Genomic DNA, 25,534 nt, shown 5'->3' with positions numbered 1-25,534 from the left:
TCTCATACTAATATGTATCATACTCAGTAGGACTGTATCAAGGTGTTGAAAACGTTCATACTCAGTAGGACTCATACAAGGTGTTGAAAACATTCCACAGGGACTCTACAAGGTGTTGAAAATGTTCCACAGGGACTCTACAAAGTGTTGTAAAACGTTCCACAGGGACTCATACAAGGTGTTGAAAACGTTCCATCAGGGACTCTACAAGGTGTTGAAAACGTTCCACAGGGACTCTACAAGGTGTTGAAAACGTTCCACAGGGACTCTACAAGGTGTTGAAAGCGTTCCACAGGGACTCTACAAGGTGTTGAAAACGTTCCACAGGGACTCTACAAGGTGTTGAAAGCGTTCCACAGGGACTCTACAAGGTGTTAAAAACATTCCACAGGGACTCTACAAGGTGTTGAAAACGTTCCACAGGGACTCTACAAGGTGTTGAAAACGTTCCACAGGGACTCTACAAGGTGTTGAAAACGTTCCACAGGGACTCTACAAAGTGTTGAAAACGTTCCACAGGGACTCTACAAGGTGTTGAAAACGTTCCACAGGGACTCTACAAGGTGTTGAAAACATTCCACAGGGACTCTACAAGGTGTTGAAAATGTTCCACAGGGACTCTACAAAGTGTTGAAAACGTTCCACAGGGACTCTACAAGGTGTTGAAAACGTTCCACAGGGACTCTACAAGGTGTTGAAAACGTTCCACAGGGACTCTACAAGGTGTTGAAAACGTTCCACAGGGACTCTACAAGGTGTTGAAAGCGTTCCACAGGGACTCTACAAGGTTTTGAAAACGTTCCACAGGGACTCTACAAGGTGTTGAAAGCGTTCCACAGGGACTCTACAAGGTGTTGAAAGCGTTCCACAGGGACTCTACAAGGTGTTGAAAGCGTTCCACAGGGACTCTACAAGGTGTTGAAAGCGTTCCACAGGGACTCTACAAGGTGTTGAAAACGTTCCACAGGGACTCTACAAGGTGTTGAAAACGTTCCACAGGGACTCTACAAGGTGTTGAAAACGTTCCACAGGGATGCTGACCCATGTTGCCTCCAATGCTTCCCACAGTTGTGTCAAGTTGGCTTGATGTCCTGACCATTCTGTATGCAGCCTCATTACTGTTATTTTATTGTGTAACTTTTTTGTACTATTTTTTATTTTTTACTTTATTTTATTTAGTTAATATTTTCTTAAATCTATTTTATTTAAACTGCATTGATGGTTAAGGGCTTGTAAGTAAGCTTTTCACGGTAAGGTCTGTTGTATTCGGCACATGTGACAAATACAATTTGATTTGATACACACAGGAAACTGTGGCGTGTGAACAACCCAACAATGTTGCAGTTCTTGACACAAAAGGCGCCGAGGTTTTTGGTCTTTCTCATTCACCCTCTGAATGGCACACATTCACAATCCATGTCTCAAGGCTACACTGGTTGAAGTGGATTTAACAAGTGACATCAATAAGGGATTATAGCTTTCATCTGGTCAGTCTATGTCATGGAAGGAGCAGGTGTCCTTAATGTTTTGTGTACTCAGTGTATGACTCTTATACTCAGTACAGCTTATAATGTACATGTCTAATCGATAGTGAAGAACTACCGTGACCAGTCGATAAGATCTGAAAAAAAAAAGATTTTTTTCATTTCATTTATCCCCCTCATGTTCCCATCACATCAGACATGTTTACACCATTAGACTTGTGATAATCGATATCAGGGGAATTCAAATCTGGAATACTGCTGGATATGGACCGGTTCCGTAACCAGACGCTGGGAGACGGGAAGCAAGGACAGGGTGGGGATTTAATAATAAATAGACATGAAAATAAACATGAACAGCTGGAGATGAGAAACAAAACCAACATCAATGCAAACACAGGAACGAAACAGAGGAAGTGACCGATATAAGGGAGGCAATCAATGACGTGATGGAATCCAGGTGAGTCCGATGAAGCGCTGGTGCGCGTAATGATGGTGACAGGTGTGTGTAATGATGAGCAGCCTGGCGACCTTCGAGCACCAGAGAGGGAGAGAGGGAGCAGACGTGACAGTAACCCCCCTCTAAGGGTGCCACCTGGTGTCCTACCTGGGTGAGCCCGACGGGCCGGCTGAGGCATGGGAGCCTGACGAGCCGACTGAGGCTTGTGAGCCTCTCAAGCCAGCTGAGGAATGGGAGCCTGACGAGCCGACTGAGGCATGGGAGCCTGACGAGCCGACTGAGGAATGGGAGCCTGACGAGCCGACTGAGGCATGGGAGCCAGACGAGCCGACTGAGGCATGGGAGCCCGACGAGCCGACTGAGGCATGGGAGCCCGACGAGCCGACTGAGGCATGGGAGCCCGACGAGCCGACTGAGGCATGGGAGCCCGACGAGCCGACTGAGGCATGGGAGCCCGACGAGCCGACTGAGGAATGGGAGCCCGACGAGCCGACTGAGGCATGGGAGCCCGACGAGCCGACTGAGGCATGGGAGCCCGACCAGCCGGCTGAGGCATGGGAGCCCGACGAGCCGGCTGAGGCATGGGAGCCCGACGAGCCGGCTGAGTCATGGGAGCCTGACGAGCCGACTGAGTCATGGGAGCCTGACGAGCCGACTGAGGCATGGGAGCCTGACGAGCCGACTGAGGCATGGGAGCCTGACGAGCCGGCTGAGGCATGGGAGCCTGACGAGCTGGCTGAGGCATCCCCGGTTGCTTCGGCAGAGGCACCCGGACCCGACGTGACCCCTCCAAAAATAAAAAAGACATAAAACATTCCCTGGTGACAGGTGTGCGTAACGATGGTGACAGGTGTGCGTAACGATGAGCAGCCTGGCGACCTTGAGCGCCAGAGAGGGGGAGCGGGAGCAGACGTGACAGGATATCTGTTCAACCTGAAACTGAATTGCACCCACCTGGTGTCCCTGGTCTAAATCAGTCCCTGATTTACACGAGGAAAACAAAAAGAAGCAGTGGAACAAAGTGGCTTCCACGTCCAGATTTGAATTTGAGGGGTCTAAGGTCATTTATGATTTACTTTATAAAACAGCAGAATTACATACCATGTAATGTAGCACATCTCTTACTCTCCGTCTCTGCTTGATACTGTAGCAAAGCAGAACGTCTATTAGAATCTAATAAAGAGTTTGGAGTTGAAATGTTCATGACATTCTGATTGCAATTCTTCCTCTAGTCATATTCCCATTCGATTAGATGTGTTTATATCGTTAGTTCCCATTAGATTAGATGTGTTTATATCGTTAGACTTCTGACGGTCTGTAAACCAAGATTTATTATTGACTCTATCAAACAGCCACAGTGCAGTTTGCAAACCAGTTCATCTAGAAGGTAATATCTACATATAGCTCCATAAATAAACTGAAATATATTCTGTAGTGAACTGTGGGGTCAGAAGGCTTGCTGTGAGGAAAGTGTGTCTCTCAGCCACTGAATACACTGGCACTTTTAGTTTGTTTGTGTTGATGTTTACACTAGTGTTTGTGTTGATGTTTACACTAGTGTTTGTGTTGATGTTTACACTAGTGTTTGTTTGTGTTGATGTTTACACTAGTGTTTCTGTTGATGTTTACACTAGTGTTTCTGTTGATGTTTACACTAGTGTTTCTGTTGATGTTTACACTAGTGTTTGTTTGTGTTGATGTTTACACTAGTGTTTCTGTTGATGTTTACACTAGTGTTTGTTTGTGTTGATGTTTACACTAGTGTTTCTGTTGATGTTTACACTAGTGTTTGTTTGTGTTGATGTTTACACCAGTGTTTATGTTTCTGTTGATGTTTACACTAGTGTTTCTGTTGATGTTTACACTGGTGTTTGGTGTTTGTGTTTATGTCTGTGTTGATGTTTACACTAGTGTTTATGTTTACACTGGTGTTTATGTTTGTGTTGATGTTTACACTGGTGTTTATGTTTGTGTTGATGTTTACACTGGTGTTTATGTTTGTGTTGATGTTTACACTGGTGTTTCTGTTTCTGTTGATGTTTACACTGGTGTTTATGTTTGTGTTGATGTTTACACTGGTGTTTATGTTTGTGTTGATGTTTACACTGGTGTTTATGTTTGTGTTGATGTTTACACTGGTGTTTATGTTTGTGCTGATATTTACCCTAGTGTTTATGTTTGTGTTGATGTTTACTCTAGTGTTTGTTTATGTTGATATTTACCCTAGTGTTTATATTTGTGCTGATGTTTACTCTAGTGTTTATATTTGTGTTGATGTTTACTCTAGTGTTTGTTTATGTTGATATTTACCCTAGTGTTTATAGTGTTTTGTGCTGTTTATATTTGTTTACTCTAGTGTTTATGTTTGTGCTGATATTTACCCTAGTGTTTATATTTGTGTTGATGTTTACTCTAGTGTTTGTTTATGTTGATATTTACCCTAGTGTTTATATTTGTGCTGATGTTTACTCTAGTGTTTATATTTGTGCTGATGTTTACTCTAGTGTTTGTTTATGTTGATATTTACCCTAGTGTTTATATTTGTGCTGATGTTTACTCTAGTGTTTGTTTTTCTACAAACTCCACCCGCCCGCCAAAACCTTTGCCAAAAAGCCTTCATCCAATGTGTTGTAGACACACAACCCCTCAACCTCAAACTCCCAACACCAACTATGATAAACATGCTCCCTAACCCCCTTGCCATCAATACCCGCCTCCTACAGTACCAACCAACCAACCCCCTGGTAAATTGAATGTTAATCTCAAACAAACACACACTGCCCTGAATCTCTTCTATCAATCCCTACCAGTCTGTGTGCCCCAAAACTACCCACAACCACCCACCCTTCACCTCAAGAACCCTGTGTCTCTCATTGCCTCCCAGGCAGCACTTCAGTGATCTGCCTGCCTTCCTGTCACACTCTAAAGGTCCACGTGCCTCATGATTACTGTTCTATGTATAATAGGTAGCATTCATCATCCACTAGTGACAGGAAATGATGGAGGAGTCTGGGGAGCAGAATAAAACCCAGCGCCAGAGCACTAATCTCTTCTTCTCCTCTTTTCTTTCTCTGTTAATACAATGACATGCTCATATTCCTCCCATTAACACACTCATCCCCACTCCACTAATACAATGACATGCTCATATTCCTCCCATTAACACACTCATCCCCACTCCACTAATACAATGACATGCTCATATTCCTCACATTAACACACTCATCCCCACTCCACTAAATACAATGACATGCTCATATTCCTCCCATTAACACACTCATCCCCACTCCACTAATACAATGACATGCTCATATTCCTCCCATTAACACACTCATCCCCACTCCACTAATACAATGACATGCTCATATTCCTCCCATTAACACACTCATCCCCACTCCACTAATACAATGACATGCTCATATTCCTCCCATTAACACACTCATCCCCACTCACTAATACAATGACATGCTCATATTCCTCACATTAACACACTCATCCCCACTCCACTAAATACAATGACATGCTGTTTTAGGATAGCACCAATATTCCTCCCATTAGCACACACTCTGTCATCCCCTCTCCACTAATACAATGACATGCTCATATTCCTCCCATTAACACACTCATCCCCACTCCACTAATACAATGACATGCTCATATTCCTCCCATTAACACACTCATCCCCACTCCACTAATACAATGACATGCTCATATTCCTCACATTAACACACTCATCCCCACTCCACTAAATACAATGACATGCTCATATTCCTCCCATTAACACACTCATCCCCACTCCACTAATACAATGACATGCTCATATTCCTCCCGTTAACACATTCATCCCCACTCACATCCCTACAGTAAAGTGTGGGGATATAGAAGTTCATTTGTTACATTGTTGCTCCTGTTTTAGGATAGCACCCACCCCCCTGTTCTCTCTGTCTCCTTACCCCTTCCTTGTTTTAAGATTGCACCCCCTACCTCCCTCTCTGTCTCCCTACCTCCCTCTCTCTTTCTTTCCATCTCTCTCATTCTCTGTCTCCCTCCCTCCCTCTCTGTCTCCCTACCTCCCTCCCCTCCCTCCCTCCCCTCCCTCCCCTCCCCCTCCCTCCCTCCCTCCCTCCCTCCCTCCCTCCCTCCCTCCCTCCCTCCCTCCCTCCCTCCCTCCCTCCCTCCCTCCCTCCCTCCCTCCCTCCCTCCCTCCCTCCCTCCCTCCCTCCCTCTCTGTCTCCCTACCCCTTCCCTCTCTGTCTCCCTCTCTGTCTCCCTACCTCCCTCTCTATCTCCCTACCTACATTCCTCCCTGTCTCCCTCTCTGTCTCCCTTCCTCCCTCCCTCTCTGTCTTCCTCTCTGTCTCCCTACCTCCCTCTCTGTCTCCCTACCTCCCTCTCTGTCTCCCTACCTACATTCCTCGCTCTCTGTCTCCCTACCTCCCTCTCTGTCTCCCTCTCTGTCTCCCTACCTCCCTCTCTGTCTCCCTACCTCCCTCTCTGTCTCCCTACCTACATTCCTCGCTCTCTGTCTCCCTACCTCCCTCTCTGTCTCCCTCTCTGTCTCCCTACCTCACTCTCTGTCTCCCTACCTCCCTCTCTGTCTCCCTACCTACATTCCTCCCTCTCTGTCTCCCTCTCTGTCTCCCTACCTCCCTCTCTGTCTCCCTCTCTTTCTCCCTACCTCCCTCTCTGTCTCCCTTCCTCCCTCCCTCTCTGTCTTCCTCTCTGTCTCCCTACCTCCCTCTCTGTCTCCCTACCTCCCTCTCTGTCTCCCTACCTACATTCCTCGCTCTCTGTCTCCCTACCTCCCTCTCTGTCTCCCTCTCTGTCTCCCTACCTCCATCTCTGTCTCCCTACCTCCCTCTCTGTCTCCCTACCTACATTCCTCGCTCTCTGTCTCCCTACCTCCCTCTCTGTCTCCCTCTCTGTCTCCCTACCTCCCTCTCTGTCTCCCTACATTCCTCCCTCTCTGTCTCCCTCTCTGTCTCCCTACCTCCCTCTCTGTCTCCCTCTCTGTCTCCCTACCTCCCTCTCTGTCTCCCTACCTACATTCCTCCCTCCCTCTCTGTCTCCCTACAACTTCCCTCTTTCTTTCCATCTCTCACCCTCTTCTACATATCCTTTTGTTGATCTTCCTCTATCCCCATCTTCCTCTATCCCCATCTTCCTCTATTCCCATCTTCCTCTATATCCCTATCTTCCTCTATCCCCATCTTCCTCTATCCCCATCTTCCTCTATTCCCATCTTCCTCTATTCCCATCTTCCTCTATATCCCTATCTTCCTCTATCCCCATCTTCCTCTATCCCCATCTTCCTCTATCCCCATATTCCTCTATCTCCATATTCATCTATCCCCATCTTCCTCTATCCCCATCTTCCTCTATCCCCATCTTCCTCTATTCCCATCTTCCTCTATTCCCATCTTCCTCTATCCCCATCTTCCTCTATCCTCATCTTCCTCTATTCCCATATTCCTCTATCCCCATCTTCCTCTATTCCCATCTTCCTCTTTCCCCATCTTCCTCTATTCCCATCTTCCTCTATCCCCATCTTCCATTATTCAACTTATTTTTCACTTTTATTTTTCACATTCTGTCTTTCACAACCCTCTTTCTGCAGCTCCCCAGCTAATTTGAATCAAGCTGGAAATGGGGACGTTCAAGCAAACAGCATAACATATCGCCAATGCAATCAGAGAGCATCACCCTCCCCCCCTCCCTCCCTCCCTCCCTCCCTCCCTCCCTCCCCCTCCCTCCCTCCCTCCCTCCCTCCCTCCCTCCCTCCCTCCCTCCCTCCCTCCCTCCCTCCCTCCCTCCCTCCCTCCCTCCCTCCCTCCCTCCCAGCATTGCAGCTCCTCCCTGCACCTTGCTCAGCAGCGGCCCCTCCCTCTATCTCTCCCCTCTATCTCTCTCCCCTCTCCCTCTCTCCCCTCTTCCTCTCTCCCCTCTCCCACTCTCTGTCTCACTCAGCTCGGTGCAGCATGTATGTTAGAGTGTCTGAGACACCGGAGCCTGTGTTTACATGCAAGCCTATCAGTGGAGGTGGATTTAGAGCATCTGGAGGACCCAGGCATCTCCCATGCTCCTCACCGGGGACTCACCTCCTTTTATCTCGCCTCGGGTATCCCATTTCTCCCTTTGAATCCTCCTTTCAATGGCCTCTTCAATCTCTGCCCTGCTCTCTGAGGCATTTTGGATTTCCTTGGCAACGTGGAGCAGCTTAAATTAGAATTCTGTGCATGACGGTCCTGGTAAGTAGCCTCCTCTGTCTGTTCTGTGGGTTTCCAGCACTGAGCCATAGAGGCAGGCTCATCATGGTGCATTGGTGGGGCAGAATTGGCAGGAAAATATTTGTCTGGACAAATGGTACGTATTGAAAGGGGGAAAGGGAGAGCGAGAGTGAGAGAGAGAGAGGGAGGGAATGTTCAATGATCATTCTACTGAATAGGATTCAGGACCAGGTTTGTTCTGTCACCTGGATGCTGCCATTTATTTAAATGTGTAAGAGCATACATGTTGGCTACTGTGTGTGTGTGTGTGTGTGTGTGTGTGTGTGTGTGTGTGTGTGTGTGTGTGTGTGTGTGTGTGTGTGTGTGTGTGTGTGTGTGTGTGTGTGTGTGTGTGTGTGTGTGTGTGTGTGTGTGTGTGTGTGTGTGTGTGTGGTGTGTGTATGTGTGTGTATGGTGTGTGTGTATGGTGTGCGTGTGTGTGTGTGTGTGTATGGTGTGTGTGTGTGTGTGTTTGCATATGTGCACCAGTTTGTACCTGTATGTTGTGTGTGTACGGTGTGCCTGTGTCTGTGTACAGTGTCTGTGTGTGAGTACGGGGTGTCTGTGTGAGTGTACGATGTGTCTATGTGTGTTTACAGTGTGTTTGTGTGTGTGTACGGTGTGTTTGTGTGTGAGTGTACGATGTGTCTAGGTGTGTTTACGGTGTGTTTGTGTGTGTGTACGGTGTGTTTGTGTGTGAGTACGGTGTGTTTGTGTGTGAGTACGGTGTGTTTGTGTGTGAGTACGGTGTGTTTGTGTGTGAGTACGGTGTGTTTGTGTGTGAGTACGGTGTGTTTGTGTGTGAGTATGGTGTGTTTGTGTGTGAGTATGGTGTGTTTGTGTGTGAGTACGGTGTGTTTGTGTGTGAGTACGGTGTGTTTGTGTGTGAGTACGGTGTGTTTGTGTGTGAGTACGGTGTGTCTGTGTGTGAGTGCGGTGTGTTTGTGTGTGAGTATGGTGTGTTTGTGTGTGAGTACGGTGTGTCTGTGTGTGTGTACGGTGTGTGTGTACGGTGTGTCTGTGTGTGTGTGTACGGTGTGTGAGTACGGTGTGTCTGTGTGTGTGTGTGTACGGTGTGTGTGTACGGTGTGTTTGTGTGTGTGTACGGTGTGTGTGTGTGTGTACGGTGTGTGTGTGTGTGTACGGTGTGTCTGCCTGTGTGTACGGTGTGTCTGTGTGTGAGTACGGTGTGTCTGCCTGTGTGTACGGTGTGTCTGTGTGTGTGTACAGTGTGTCTGCCTGTGTATACGGTGTGTCTGTGTGTGAGTACGGTGTGTTTGTGTGTGAGTACGGTGTGTCTGCCTGTGTGTACGGTGTGTCTGCCTGTGTGTACGTTGTGTCTGTGTGTGTGTACAGTGTGTCTGCCTGTGTGTACGGTGTGTCTGTGTGTGAGTACGGTGTGTCTGTGTGTGAGTACGGTGTGTCTGTGTGTGTGTACGGTGTGTCTGTGTGTGTGTACGGTGTGTCTGTGTATACGGTGTGTCTGCTGTCTCCATATGTATTTTAAAGGTGTGTCATATTGCTAGTGTAGGGGTGTGTGTGTGTGATGGAGCGTGCCTGCCGTGTGTTCCTGTCTGAGTGCTCCTCCACCACCATGCTTATTGTAGCGCCAACTAATCTGTCCTTGTTAGCACGTCTCTTTCTAAAGACCCTAAACACGTCGTCTAGCCTGACACTGATTTGCTTCCGGAGGTCAAACCTCATTCAATCACAATGAATTTGCTGTGTTCCCTCTGGGGTTGAAAGAATGGTGTTTCATTTCACCCACAGGTTCCAGTGAAGGCTTTTTGTCCCATTTGTATGTAGGTCAAACACCCCAGCCTCTCATCCGTTCTCTCTCTGTGTGTGTGTGTATGTGTGTGTCTGTCTGTCTGTCTGTTTGTGTGTGTGTGTGTGTGTGTGTGTGTGTGTGTGTGTGTGTGTGTGTGTGTGTGTGTGTGTGTGTGTGTGTGTGTGTGTGTGTGTGTGTGTGTGTGTGTGTGTGTGTGTGTGTGTGTGTGTGTGTGTGTGTGTCATCCTTTCATCCTTCCAGCCTGCATTATTTGCATCCCTCATAATTCTGCCTGGCTGCAGTGCTCTGGCACACAGTATAAATCTATAGAGACTCTTCCACCTCCTATAGAAGCACAGTACAGCAGCTGCCTGCAAGCCACTAGCTGACACCTCTAGCTGGTGAAGTTGAGGCCGTGTTTGCTTAGAGACACACTACACTGTTGGTTACTGTATACGAGGCTCCCTAAGATATGAGACTGGAAAGAGACGTCTCTTCCACTGGTTTCACCCCACTGCTCTTTTGGAACACTGTGACCCAAAGATGCACAAATACAACGTTTCCTAAATTGCTTCCTAATCTAAAAAAAGAATCCTATCCAACACTACCTAGTTCATCTCCTTCATCACTACCTAGTTCATCTCCTTCATCACTACCTAGTTCATCTCCTTCATCACTACCTAGTTCATCTCCTTCATCACTACCTAGTTCATCTCCTTCATCACTACCTAGTTCATCTCCTTCATCACTACCTAGTTCATCTCCTTCATCACTACCTAGTTCATCTCCTTCATCACTACCTAGTTCATCTCTTTCATCACTACCTAGTTCATCTCCTTCATCACTACCTAGTTCATCTCCTTCATCTCCTTCATCACTACCTAGTTCATCTCCTTCATCACTACCTAGTTCATCTCCTTCATCACTACCTAGTTCATCTCTTTCATCACTACCTAGTTCATCTCCTTCATCACTACCTAGTTCATCTCCTTCATCACTACCTAGTTCATCTACCTTCATCACTACCTAGTTCATCTCCTTCATCACTACCTAGTTCATCTCCTTCATCACTACCTAGTTCATCTCCTTCATCACTACCTAGTTCATCTCCTTCATCACTACCTAGTTCATCTCCTTCATCACTACCTAGTTCATCTCCTTCATCACTACCTAGTTCATCTCCTTCATCACTACCTAGTTCATCTCCTTCATCACTACCTAGTTCATCTCCTTCATCACTACCTAGTTCATCTCCTTCATCACTACCTAGTTCATCTCCTTCATCACTACCTAGTTCATCTCCTTCATCACTACCTAGTTCATCTCCTTCATCACTACCTAGTTCATCTCTTTCATCACTACCTAGTTCATCTCCTTCATCACTACCTAGTTCATTCCTTCATCACTACCTAGTTCATCTCCTTCATCACTACCTAGTTCATCTCCTTCATCACTACCTAGTTCATCTCCTTCATCACTACCTAGTTCATCTCTTTCATCACTACCTAGTTCATCTCCTTCATCACTACCTAGTTCATTTCCTTCATCACTACCTAGTTCATCTCCTTCATCACTACCTAGTTCATCTCCTTCATCACTACCTAGTTCATCTCATGGTCCACTCATCTCACATCCGACTAGTCCCCTACACAAGCATATGTGCTAGGCCATTACATGAAATATTTTTTTCCTGTCTTCTCTAATATGTCATGATTATGAAGAACAAAATACAGAGGGAAACAAACGATCTAAACCTGAGATACAGGTCGCTTTGGAAATGTTGAAGAAAGGTGAAAGGTTTGACCTGACACACAGGGCTACATTAATATACTGATAGAATAGGGTTTGATCTGACACACAGGGCTACATTAATATACTGATAGAATAGGGTTTGATCTGACTCACAGGGTTACATTAATATACTGATAGAATAGGGTTTGATCTGACTCACAGGGTTACATTAATATACTGATAGAATAGGGTTTGATCTGACTCACAGGGTTACATTAATATACTGATAGAATAGGGTTTGATCTGACTCATTAATATACTGATAGAATAGGGTTTGATCTGACTCACAGGGTTACATTAATATACTGATAGAATAGGGTTTGATCTGACACACAGGGTTACATTAATATACTGATAGAATAGGGTTTGATCTGACTCACAGGGTTACATTAATATACTGATAGAATAGGGTTTGATCTGACTACATTAATATACTGATAGAATAGGGTTTGATCTGACACACAGGGTTACATTAATATACTGATAGAATAGGGTTTGATCTGACACACAGGGCTACATTAATATACTGATAGAATAGGGTTTGATCTGACTCACAGGGTTACATTAATATACTGATAGAATAGGGTTTGATCTGACTCACAGGGTTACATTAATATACTGATAGAATAGGGTTTGATCTGACTCACAGGGTTACATTAATATACTGATAGAATAGGGTTTGATCTGACTCACAGGGTTACATTAATATACTGATAGAATAGGGTTTGATCTGACTCACAGGGTTACATTAATATACTGATAGAATAGGGTTTGATCTGACACACAGGGTTACATTAATATACTGATAGAATAGGGTTTGATCTGACTTATTAATATACTGATAGAATAGGGTTTGATCTGACTCACAGGGTTACATTAATATACTGATAGAATAGGGTTTGATCTGACTCACAGGGCTACATTAATATACTGATAGAATAGGGTTTGATCTGACTCACAGGGTTACATTAATATACTGATAGAATAGGGTTTGATCTGACTCACAGGGTTACATTAATATACTGATAGAATAGGGTTTGATCTGACTCACAGGGTTACATTAATATACTGATAGAATAGGGTTTGATCTGACTCATTAATATACTGATAGAATAGGGTTTTATCTGACTCATTAATATACTGATAGAATAGGGTTTACATCTGACTCACAGGGTTACATTAATATACTGATAGAATAGGGTTTGATCTGACTCACAGGGTTCATTAATATGATCTGACATCACAGGGTTACATTAATATACTGATAGAATAGGGTTTGATCTGACACACAGGGTTACATTAATATACTGATAGAATAGGGTTTGATCTGACTCACAGGGTTACATTAATATACTGATAGAATAGGGTTTGATCTGACACACAGGGTTACATTAATATACTGATAGAATAGGGTTTGATCTGATCACAGGGTTACATTAATATACTGATAGAATAGGGTTTGATCTGACTCACAGGGTTACATTAATATACTGATAGAATAGGGTTTGATCTGACTCATTAATATACTGATAGAATAGGGTTTGATCTGACTCACAGGGTTACATTAATATACTGATAGAATAGGGTTTGATCTGACACACAGGGTTACATTAATATACTGATAGAATAGGGTTTGATCTGACTCACAGGGTTACATTAATATACTGATAGAATAGGGTTTGATCTGACTCACAGGGTTACATTAATATACTGATAGAATAGGGTTTGATCTGACTCACAGGGTTACATTAATATACTGATAGAATAGGGTTTGATCTGACTCACAGGGTTACATTAATATACTGATAGAATAGGGTTTGATCTGACTCACAGGGTTACATTAATATACTGATAGAATAGGGTTTGATCTGACTCACAGGGTTACATTAATATACTGATAGAATAGGGTTTGATCTGACACACAGGGTTACATTAATATACTGATAGAATAGGGTTTGATCTGACTCACAGGGTTACATTAATATACTGATAGAATAGGGTTTGATCTGACTCACAGGGTTACATTAATATACTGATAGAATAGGGTTTGATCTGACTCATTAATATACTGATAGAATAGGGTTTGATCTGACTCATTAATATACTGATAGAATAGGGTTTGATCTGACTCACAGGGTTACATTAATATACTGATAGAATAGGGTTTGATCTGACACAGGGTTACATTAATATACTGATAGAATAGGGTTTGATCTGATACACAGGGTTACATTAATATACTGATAGAATAGGGTTTGATCTGACACACAGGGTTACATTAATATACTGATAGAATATGGTTTGATCTGACTCACAGGGTTACATTAATATACTGATAGAATAGGGTTTGATCTGACTCACAGGGTTACATTAATATACTGATAGAATAGGGTTTGATCTGACACACAGGGTTACATTAATATACTGATAGAATAGGGTTTGATCTGACTCACAGGGTTACATTAATATACTGATAGAATAGGGTTTGATCTGACTCACAGGGTTACATTAATATACTGATAGAATAGGGTTTGATCTGACACACAGGGTTACATTAATATACTGATAGAATAGGGTTTGATCTGACACACAGGGCTACATTAATATACTGATAGAATAGGGTTTGATCTGACTCACAGGGTTACATTAATATACTGATAGAATAGGGTTTGATCTGACTCACAGGGTTACATTAATATACTGATAGAATAGGGTTTGATCTGACTCACAGGGTTACATTAATATACTGATAGAATAGGGTTTGACATTAATATCTCATTAATATACTGATAGAATAGGGTTTGATCTGACTCACAGGGTTACATTAATATACTGATAGAATAGGGTTTGATCTGACTCACAGGGTTACATTAATATACTGATAGAATAGGGTTTGATCTGACACACAGGGTTACATTAATATACTGATAGAATAGGGTTTGATCTGACTCACAGGGTTACATTAATATACTGATAGAATAGGGTTTGATCTGACACACAGGGTTACATTAATATACTGATATAATAGGGTTTGATCTGACTCACAGGGTTACATTAATATACTGATAGAATAGGGTTTGATCTGACTCACAGGGTTACATTAATATACTGATAGAATAGGGTTTGATCTGACTCACAGGGTTACATTAATATACTGATAGAATAGGGTTTGATCTGACTCACAGGGTTACATTAATATACTGATAGAATAGGGTTTGATCTGACTCACAGGGTTACATTAATATACAGGGTTTGATCTGACTCACAGGGTTACATTAATATACTGATAGAATAGGGTTTGATCTGACACACAGGGTTACATTAATATACTGATAGAATAGGGTTTGATCTGACTCACAGGGTTACATTAATATACTGATAGAATAGGGTTTGATCTGACTCACAGGGTTACATTACATTAATATACTGATAGAATAGGGTTTGATCTGACTCACAGGGTTACATTAATATACTGATAGAATAGGGTTTGATCTGACTCACAGGGTTACATTAATATACTGATAGAATAGGGTTTGATCTGACTCACAGGGTTACATTAATATACTGATAGAATAGGGTTTGATCTGACAGGGTTACATTAATATACTGATAGAATAGGGTTTGATCTGACTCACAGGGTTACATTAATATACTGATAGAATAGGGTTTGATCTGACTCAGGGTTACATTAATATACTGATAGAATATACTGATAGAATAGGGTTTGATCTGACTCACAGGGTTACATTAATATACTGATAGAATAGGGTTTGATCTGACACAGGGTTACATTAATATACTGATAGAATAGGGTGATTGATCTGATACCACAGGGTTACATTAATATACTGATAGAATAGGGTTTGACCACAGGGTTACATTAATATCTGATCTGACACAGGGTTACATTAATATACTGATAGAATAGGGTTTGATCTGACTCACAGGGTTACATTAATATACTGATAGAATAGGGTTTGATCTGACAACACAGGGTTACATTAATATACTGATAGAATAGGGTTTGATCTGACACACAGGGTTACATTAATATACTGATAGAATAGGGTTTGATCTGACTCACAGGGTTACATTAATATACTGATAGAATAGGGTTTGATCTGACTCACAGGGTTACATTAATATACTGATAGAATAGGGTTTGATCTGACTCACAGGGTTCACTGATAGGGTTTGACATTAATTAATATACTGATAGAATAGGGTTTGATCTGACTCACAGGGTTACATTAATATACTGATAGAATAGGGTTTGATCTGACACACAGGGTTACATTAATATACTGATAGAATAGGGTTTGATCTGACACACAGGGTTACATTAATATACTGATAGAATAGGGTTTGATCTGACTCACAGGGTTACATTAATATACTGATAGAATAGGGTTTGATCTGACACACAGGGTTACATTAATATACTGATAGAATAGGGTTTGATCTGACACACAGGGTTACATTAATATACTGATAGAATAGGGTTTGATCTGACTCACAGGGTTACATTAATATACTGATAGAATAGGGTTTGATCTGACTCACAGGGTTACATTAATATACTGATAGAATAGGGTTTGATCTGACACACAGGGTTACATTAATATACTGATAGAATAGGGTTTGATCTGACACACAGGGTTACATTAATATACTGATAGAATAGGGTTTGATCTGACTCACAGGGCTACATTAATATACTGATAGAATAGGGTTTGATCTGACTCACAGGGTTACATTAATATACTGATAGAATAGGGTTTGATCTGACACACAGGGTTACATTAATATACTGATAGAATAGGGTTTGATCTGACACACAGGGTTACATTAATATACTGATAGAATAGGGTTTGATCTGACTCACAGGGTTACATTAATATACTGATAGAATAGGGTTTGATCTGACTCACAGGGTTACATTAATATACTGATAGAATAGGGTTTGATCTGACTCACAGGGTTACATTAATATACTGATAGAATAGGGTTTGATCTGATCACAGGGTTACATTAATATACTGATAGAATAGGGTTTGATCTGACACACAGGGTTACATTAATATACTGATAGAATAGGGTTTGATCTGACTCACAGGGCTACATTAATATACTGATAGAATAGGGTTTGATCTGACTCACAGGGTTACATTAATATACTGATAGAATAGGGTTTGATCTGACTCACAGGGTTACATTAATATACTGATAGAATAGGGTTTGATCTGACTCACAGGGTTACATTAATATACTGATAGAATAGGGTTTGATCTGACTCACAGGGCTACATTAATATACTGATAGAATAGGGTTTGATCTGACTCACAGGGTTACATTAATATACTGATAGAATAGGGTTTGATCTGACTCACAGGGTTACATTAATATACTGATAGAATAGGGTTTGATCTGACTCACAGGGTTACATTAATATACTGATAGAAAGGGGGATTGTTTTCCTTCCAATATTCTGAAAATATGTACAACCAAATACTCCAAGAGTAAATTCGATGCCTCCTCTACACATCAAAATAACAGAAATGAATATATCTTTTAAAAACGTATGGATTGTGAGGTCAGAATACTGCCGTGACGACCATTCGTTATATGGTAAAGGAGTAAGATAGGAGGTTCTCTCTCCAGATGAAGCTAGAAAGGACAACCAAATATTACTGAAAGTAACACACACACACACACACACACACACACACACACACACACACACACACACACACACACACACACACACACACACACACACACACACACACACACACACACACACACACACACACACACACACACACACACACACACACACACACACACACACACACACACACACACACACACACACACACACACACACACACACACACACACATATATATATAAGAAAACCCCCAGAATCCTTTCAAAAAGATACACCACCGTTCAAAAGTAAAGTTTGGGGTCACTTAGAAATGTCCTTGTTATTGAAAGAAAATAGAACACTTTGTCCATTAAAATAACATAAAATTGACCAGAAATACAGTGTAGACATTGTTAATGTTGTAAAGGACTATTGTAGCTGGAAGCAGCAGATTTTTGATGGAATATCTACATTTTGGCGTACAGAGGCCCATTATCAGCAACCATCACTCCTGTGTTCCAATGGCATGTTGTGTTAGCTAATACAAGTTTATAATTTTAAAAGGCTAATTGATTATTAGAAAACCCTTTTGCAATTATGTTAGCACAACTGAAAACTGTCGTGCTGATTAAAGAAGCAACAAAACTGGCCTTCTTTAGACCAGTTGAGTATCTGGAGCATCAGCATTTGTGGGTTCGGTTACAGGCTCAAAATGGCCAGAAACAAGAAGCATCCCGGAGTCGCCTCTTCACTGTTGACGTTGAGACTGGACAGAGGAACTCTGCCTAGAAGGCCAGCATCACGGGGTCGCCTCTTCACTGTTGACGTTGAGACTGGACAGAGGAACTCTGCCTAGAAGGCCAGCATCATGGGGTCACCTCTTCACTGTTGACGTTGAGACTGGACAGAGGAACTCTGCCTAGAAGGCCAGCATCACAGTCGCCTCTTCACTGTTGACGTTGAGACTGGACAGAGGAACTCTGTCAGCATCACTCTTCACTGTTGACGTTGAGACTGGACAGAGGAACTCTGCCTAGAATCAGCCTCTTCACTGTTGACGTTGAGACTCAGAGGAACTAGAAGAGTCGCCTCTTCACTGTTGACGTTGAGACTGACTGGACAGAGGAACTCTGCCTAGAAGGTCAGCATCACAGAGTCGCCTCTTCACTGTTGACGTTGAGACTGGACAGAGGAACTCTGCCTAGAAGGCCAGTATCTTCACTGTTGACGTTGAGACTGGACAGAGGAACTCTGCCTAGAAGACCAGCATCCCGGAGTCGCCTCTTCACTGTTGACGTTGAGACTGAACAGAGGAACTCTGCCTAGAAGGTCAGCATCACAGAGTCGCCTCTTCACTGACGTTGAGACTGGACAGAGGAACAGAGTCGCCTCTTCACTATATGTAGAATGTATGCACACATGACTGTAAGTCGCTTTGGATAAAAGCGTCTGCTAAATGGCATATATTATTATATTATTATTATTATATTATTATTATTATTATAATAATATTATTATATTATTATATTATTATATTATTATATTATTCACGTTGAGACTGGACAGAGGAACTCTGCCTAGAAGGCCAGCATCACGGGGTCGCCTCTTCACTGTTGACGTTGAGACTGAACAGAGGAACTCTACCTAGAAGGCCAGCATCTTTACTGTTCACGTTGAGACTGGTGTTTTGCAGGGGACTATTTAATAGTGTATGCTTTTGATCGCAAAATAAGAAAAATAATGGAATTTGTAAAGTTGATCAATTTGGCTATTTCAGACAGGAAGGAAGGTTTCAGTAGTGTTTTTAGGGGCTAGTAGTTTGTAGAGACAAAGAGGAAGGAAGGTAGGTAGGGAGTCTATAGTAGTGTTTGTAGAGACAGAGAGGGAGGGAGGAAGGTAGGGAGTCTATAGTAGTGTTTGTAGAGACAGAGAGGGAGGGAGGAAGGTAGGTAGGGAGTCTATAGTAGTGTTTGTAGAGACAGAGAGGGAGAGAGGAAGGTAGGTAGGGAGTCTATAGTAGTGTTTAGAGACAGAGAGGGAGAGAGGAAGGTAGAGACAGAGAGGGAGGGAGGAAGGTAGGTAGGGAGTCTATAGTAGTGTTTGTAGAGACAGAGAGGGAGGGAGGAAGGTAGGTAGGGAGTCTATAGTAGTGTTTGTAGAGACAGAGAGGGAGGGAGGAAGGTAGGGAGTCTATAGTAGTGTTTGTAGAGACAGAGAGGGAGGGAGGAGGTAGGTAGGGAGTCTATAGTAGTGTTTGTAGAGACAGAGAGGGAGGGGAGGAAGGTAGAGACAGAGAGGGAGGGAGAAGGTAGGTAGGGAGTCTATAGTAGTGTTTGTAGAGACAGAGAGGGAGGGAGGAGGTAGGTAGGGAGTCTATAGTAGTGTTTGTAGAGACAGAGAGGGAGGGAGGAGGAGGGAGGTAGGGAGTCTATAGTAGTGTTTGTAGAGACAGAGAGGGAGGGAGGAAGGTAGAGACAGAGAGGGAGGGAGGAAGGTAGGGAGGAGTCTATAGTAGTGTTTGTAGAGACAGAGAGGGAGGGAGGAAGGTAGGTAGGGAGTCTATAGTAGTGTTTGTAGAGACAGAGAGGGAGGGAGGAAGGTAGGTAGGGAGTCTATAGTAGTGTTTGTAGAGACAGAGAGGGAGGGAGGAAGGTAGGGAGTCTATAGTAGTGTTTGTAGAGACAGAGAGGGGGAGGGAGGAAGGTAGGGAGTCTATAGTAGTGTTTGTAGAGACAGAGAGGGAGGGAGGAAGGTAGGTAGGGAGTCTATAGTAGTGTTTGTAGAGACAGAGAGGGAGGGAGGAAGGTAGGGAGTCTATAGTAGTGTTTGTAGAGACAGAGAGGGAGGGGTCTATAGTAGGTAGGGAGTCTATAGTAGTGTTTGTAGAGACAGAGAGGGAGGGAGGGAGGTAGGTAGGTTTAGGGAGTCTATAGTAGTGTTTGTAGAGACAGAGAGGGAGGGAGGAAGGTAGGGAGTCTATAGTAGTGTTTGTAGAGACAGAGAGGGAGGAGGAGGAGGGAGTCTATAGTAGTGTTTGTAGAGACAGAGAGGGAGGGAGGAAGGTAGGGAGTCTATAGAGTAGAGACTATAGTAGTGTTTGTAGAGACAGAGAGGGAGGGAGGAAGGTAGGGAGTCTATAGTAGTGTTTGTAGAGACAGTCTATAGAGTGTTTGGAGGGAGGAAGGTAGGGAGTCTATAGTAGTGTTTGTAGAGACAGAGAGGGAGTGTTTGTAGAGGAGGAGAGAGTAGTGTTTAGGTAGGGAGTCTATAGTAGTGTTTGTAGAGACAGAGAGGGAGGGAGGAAGGTAGGGAGTCTATAGTAGTGTTTGTAGAGACAGAGAGGGAGGGAGGAAGGTAGGGAGTCTATAGTAGTGTTTGTAGAGACAGAGAGGGAGGGAGGAAGGTAGGGAGTCTATAGTAGTGTTTGTAGAGACAGAGAGGGAGGGAGGGAGGTAGTGTTTGTAGGGAGTCTATAGTAGTGTTTGTTTGTAGAGAGGAGTCTATAGTAGTGTTTGTAGAGACAGAGAGGGAGGGAGTCTATAGTAGAGGAGACAGAGGTAGGGAGTCTATAGTAGTGTTTGTAGAGACAGAGAGGGAGGGAGGAGGTAGGTAGGGAGTCTATAGTAGTGTTTGTAGAGACAGAGAGGGAGGTAGGTAGGGAGTCTATAGTAGTGTTTGTAGAGACAGAGAGGGAGGAAGGTAGGGAGTCTATAGTAGTGTTTGTAGAGACAGAGAGGGAGGGAGGAAGGTAGGGAGTCTATAGTAGTGTTTGTAGAGACAGAGAGGGAGGTAGGTAGGGAGTCTATAGTAGTGTTTGTAGAGACAGAGAGGGAGGAAGGTAGGGAGTCTATAGTAGTGTTTGTAGAGACAGAGAGGGGGAGGTAGGTAGGGAGTCTATAGTAGTGTTTGTAGGTAGGGAGTCTATAGTAGTGTTTGTAGAGACAGAGAGGGAGGGAGGAAGGTAGGGAGTCTATAGTAGTGTTTGTATTGTTTGTGCTGCAGCTTTAGGTTGATACATACAGTATGTGTCACGATAACAAGGTGACAGTAGATATCAAACTGCAGAACATCGATGTCACATGAAATGTGGGGCTTTCACATCGTGACTGAGCGAGTGATTAAAACCACGACGGTTACCTGGCAACACGTTACTGTCGGTGGTCTAATGTAACAATCCATAAAACCTTCATTAAACACTCTTCTCCAATTAGTCTTGCCGTAATGAAAGCACCGATTCTTTAGCAAGCCCATCTGTTCAAGCACAATATCAACACGTGATTCCTTATAATAAGCACAGCACGCACATGATCTGGATATCAGGCTCATTCATATCAATGATGTGCAGTATAAACGTACTGTAGCAATAGCATGTTCATTAAGTACCGCTTAAGGCAGGACAATGTGTGTGAGCGCCACAGCGCCCCCTGGTTGTTTCAATACACTCACTGTTCATAGGCTACTGCCGTTCGCTGATGCATGAGCCTATCGTGGGCCGCTGCAGTCTTTAAACATGCGATTGGCTCAACCGTGACATATCAGACAGGAAGTCATCACTCATCACTGTTTTGACTCTGTAAGCAGATGTGTCTCACGCATAATTCTGTTTTATCCTCTCAGACTACACAGAGACTACACAGAGACTACACAGAGACTACACAGAGATGCTACAGAGATGAGGGCATGGTATAATGATTGTCTATTGCCTTGCTGTTACATTGTTCTCCTGACCTATAGTGGTCATGTGAAGGGTCTGTTCTGAATGTACACCTCAGGGTCTTGGTACTTAAACTGAACCCAATAACCATGGGCTCTTTCTCCCATTTAACCTGTGTAATTGATTGTGTTGCCTGTACAGTTGGGTAGCATGTAAGCACTGGGAACGCCAATCTATATGCAGTTCCAAGATTGATAATTGCACTTTGATCGAATGGGAATGTTTTAACTATCTAGCATAGGAGGCATCCTCTCATACTTGGCTTTTAACAGGATGGAAAACCAAATAGTGGTTAAGGTTGAGGACAATGCAGACGATGGCTGCACACAGTCTCTCTGGTGGTCTGACTGGTCATTACAGTAGTGAGGCGGTTCACTGGCCCCACTTCTGTTACACACAAGACGGAATAGAATGCAAGTCATCAACAAGCCATTACTAGTTCAACTCTTGACACGCAAAAAAACAGATCTATAGATGAACATGTACACTGTAGGCCAACTTCCTGTTCAACAGTCCATCCACACCGCCCATCTCTTACGTTGTGTGACCCTGTTGTGAGCAGTAGCTTTTCATGTAAATCAAGTCTGTGCCAAGGATATTTAGTCTGCCTGTCCGGTACACTAGTCCTCCGTGAGATATGGGGGGAAGTCAGAGAGTGAATGAAGCTGCAGAATGCTGTAATAGTGATGTGGAAGGATGGGCGGATTATAATCTCAATGGGGAGAGTGTTAAGGATGCTGCTGAAACCACAGCATTGCAGTAAACAGATGCAGGATCTTAATTTGGTCACACTTTTATTGATGAAAATGTTCCTGCAAAGCAGGAAATAAAAATGGTTGTGTATTCAAGGTTTAAAAGTTTCTATACATTTCAGACTTGATTTTCCTAATGAATTATCTATCAGCCAGTGCAAAAATATCCATGAATTCTAATCCACATAATAATTCACACTTCCTGTTGCTGCAGGATTATTTTCCTGCTGTAGCAAAGTTGCTCAAATTAAGATCCTAAATATGTAATGGTTCCTTCCTGTCAGGGACCGTTAAGACGGTCGGACCACATGTAGACCGCATGCGGGCGGGAGGGAGGGACGGGTGAGACAGACAGACGGACAGACGGACAGACGGACGGACGGACGGACGGACGGACGGACGGACGGACGGACGGACGGACGGACGGACGGACGGACGGACGGACGGACGGACGGACGGACGGACGGACGGACGGACGGACGGACGGACGGACAGACAGACAGACAGACAGACAGACAGACAGACAGACAGACAGACAGACAGACAGACAGACAGACAGACAGACAGACAGACAGACAGACAGACAGACAGACAGACAGACAGACAGACAGATCAGACACGGGGTAGCCTACTCAATCTTGCTCTCTACAAATGTATTCACAAGGTCACAGTGGCGCTTCGCTGCAGCAGCCTCTCCCATTTAAATGTAATCATAACAGCTTTATGTAAAATCTGATCCAGGCATGGTGGAGGATGTGTTTTGATTCTCCCTCTGACTCCTACACTCCACCGGCTCTATAATGCAGTGATCTTTGCTCTAAAACAAAGTGTGGGCTACTGATTTAACACTCCTCCTGCCCATTTGTTGTAATTGTCACTGTGAATATTTAGGGGAAGTATTGGCTAGAGTGAGATATATCAGCTAAATGAATATGAGAACGAAGATAGCTGGTGGTAATTATTATACGGGCGATTTGGGATGAAAAAAAAATCTCCCAGAATCGCCCATTGTGCTGTCCATAAAGGGCCTTAAGAAGCTTGGCCGGTGGAAAATTGCCTTCAGGATTGCATTGAGCCACAGTTTTCAAATCTACTGGAAACTTGGATCCCTGTTGATACGTAGGGGAAAAGGTTTGTGTAATTACCAGCTTAGGCTGCTGCTATAGCGGGGAATTTCCAAGAGGAATGGTGTTAATGAGGAAAGAAGCATCCCTTTCCAGAATTATTATTAGACAGTCAGTCAGAGCAGAGAGAGAGAGACAGATCTGTGTGGAAATATTACCAATTAGACTCGGCGCAGAGGCTTTGCACCGCAACTCATTTCATACAGAACAAAGCACCCAAATGAAGTGAAACCAACCGAACAGCGACCATTACAATGTGTTCAGCACTCGTACAGTGATGTGTCATGCGGCACCATTTTCTGCACATTACATAACGAGCTGATGTTCTTACAGACCAGATATTCTATTTGGGTTTTTCACATTTCAGGTATTCTTCATCTGGTGTGTTCCAGTTCCTTCAACACAACAGAGTATTAGAACAGAGTGTAGCTAATTACATAAGACGTCTTTCTTACTAGTCCCTATGTACTGTACATTGGAGCAGGCCTATTGGTGGTAGTGGTGGGATCTCCTTGTAGGGCCAAGTCCAATGGATAAGCATGACAGAGGCATAGATTAACAGCAGTGGAGGCTGGTGACTTGAAAAATGGAGGAGGATGGGAGACCCACGGTATAGGAGCGGACCGCACGGAAACGACAGTGTTTTTCCAAAATCGTCAAAGACGTATTATTTTAACCTAAGTGAATATGTGTTATCATCTTTGCTAAGTATGTACCGGAGGAAAGGGGAAAGCCTACTTGAGGCTCTCAACATCTCTCTTTAATCAACATTTTTTGGATGATGTGATGGAAGCTGTCTAATCATTTGGAATTGTTTTCCCAGAAAAGACAGTCGATAACGTATCGATATGTTCAGCAAGTAAAGTGCAATTACCTCTGAAAGCTCCTTGTAGTTGCCCTTGTTGGCAGAACTTTCCCTCTCACCATGTCCTCTATCCACGCAGCTTTTTCCCATAAGCTTGAATCTGACGTGGGCTTTTGTTTTGCCGTTTAGCTGAACGATCGATGTTCTTCAGGTCACTGTACCCACCTTTTGACCAAGGCTCAGACTTTCCAAAAAAGCAGGCTAGCAATACAGGCTTTGATGACAGGCTCCCTGTTTAACCAGCTGTACTTTTGAAACCAGTTGGTTTTGAACAGAGGTCACAGGTCAACCTTTGCTTTAAATTGGCACCTTTTCTGTGTAGCCCAGAGAATGAAAGGGGTTCTTCAACAAAAAGTCCACAACATTTTCGCCAGTGTTGGCCGTTGGCCATTCTACCATTCTGGTGGAGAAAACTGCACACTCACGCTGGTAGCTAGCTAGCTACTGATGTTAGTAAGGCTAATGTTGTTTTAATATTTAAAATAAATTGCACTAACTGGACACAAAAATGTAGTTTTAAAACCAAGAAAATAATGTATAATATAACTCCTCCGTCTCCTGTAATTTGAAAAAATGAATTTGAATTGAATAATATCCCCAAAATGCTCAAATATCACTCTTCATCTCTATCCAACAATGTCACAAAGCTTCTCAACACAT

The 25,534-nt window shown here is 43.4% G+C and overlaps 1 protein-coding gene across 2 annotated transcripts in view; it reads left to right on the top strand.

Annotated features, from left to right (window-relative positions):
• The first annotated feature begins 7,907 nt into the window (after positions 1-7,907).
• LOC124020020 (leucine-rich repeat and immunoglobulin-like domain-containing nogo receptor-interacting protein 1-B) overlaps positions 7,908-25,534 on the top strand; it is a 36,346-nt gene continuing 18,719 nt past the window's right edge. Inside the window, exon 1 of one of the 2 annotated variants that reach the window (XM_046335440.1) lies at positions 7,908-8,189. In XM_046335440.1, coding sequence (XP_046191396.1) covers positions 8,178-8,189 — 12 coding nt within the window. In that variant the 5' untranslated portion in view covers positions 7,908-8,177. Of the gene's footprint in view, positions 8,190-8,246; positions 8,305-25,534 lie in introns of those variants that run through there. The other variant, XM_046335442.1, reaches the window with a different exon arrangement.

Source organism: Oncorhynchus gorbuscha, unplaced genomic scaffold, assembly GCF_021184085.1.
Source record: "Oncorhynchus gorbuscha isolate QuinsamMale2020 ecotype Even-year unplaced genomic scaffold, OgorEven_v1.0 Un_scaffold_748, whole genome shotgun sequence".
Taxonomy (NCBI): Eukaryota; Metazoa; Chordata; class Actinopteri; order Salmoniformes; family Salmonidae; genus Oncorhynchus; species Oncorhynchus gorbuscha.
Note: the sequence above shows the minus strand (reverse complement) of the source record. Positions and strands in the feature narration are given on the sequence as shown.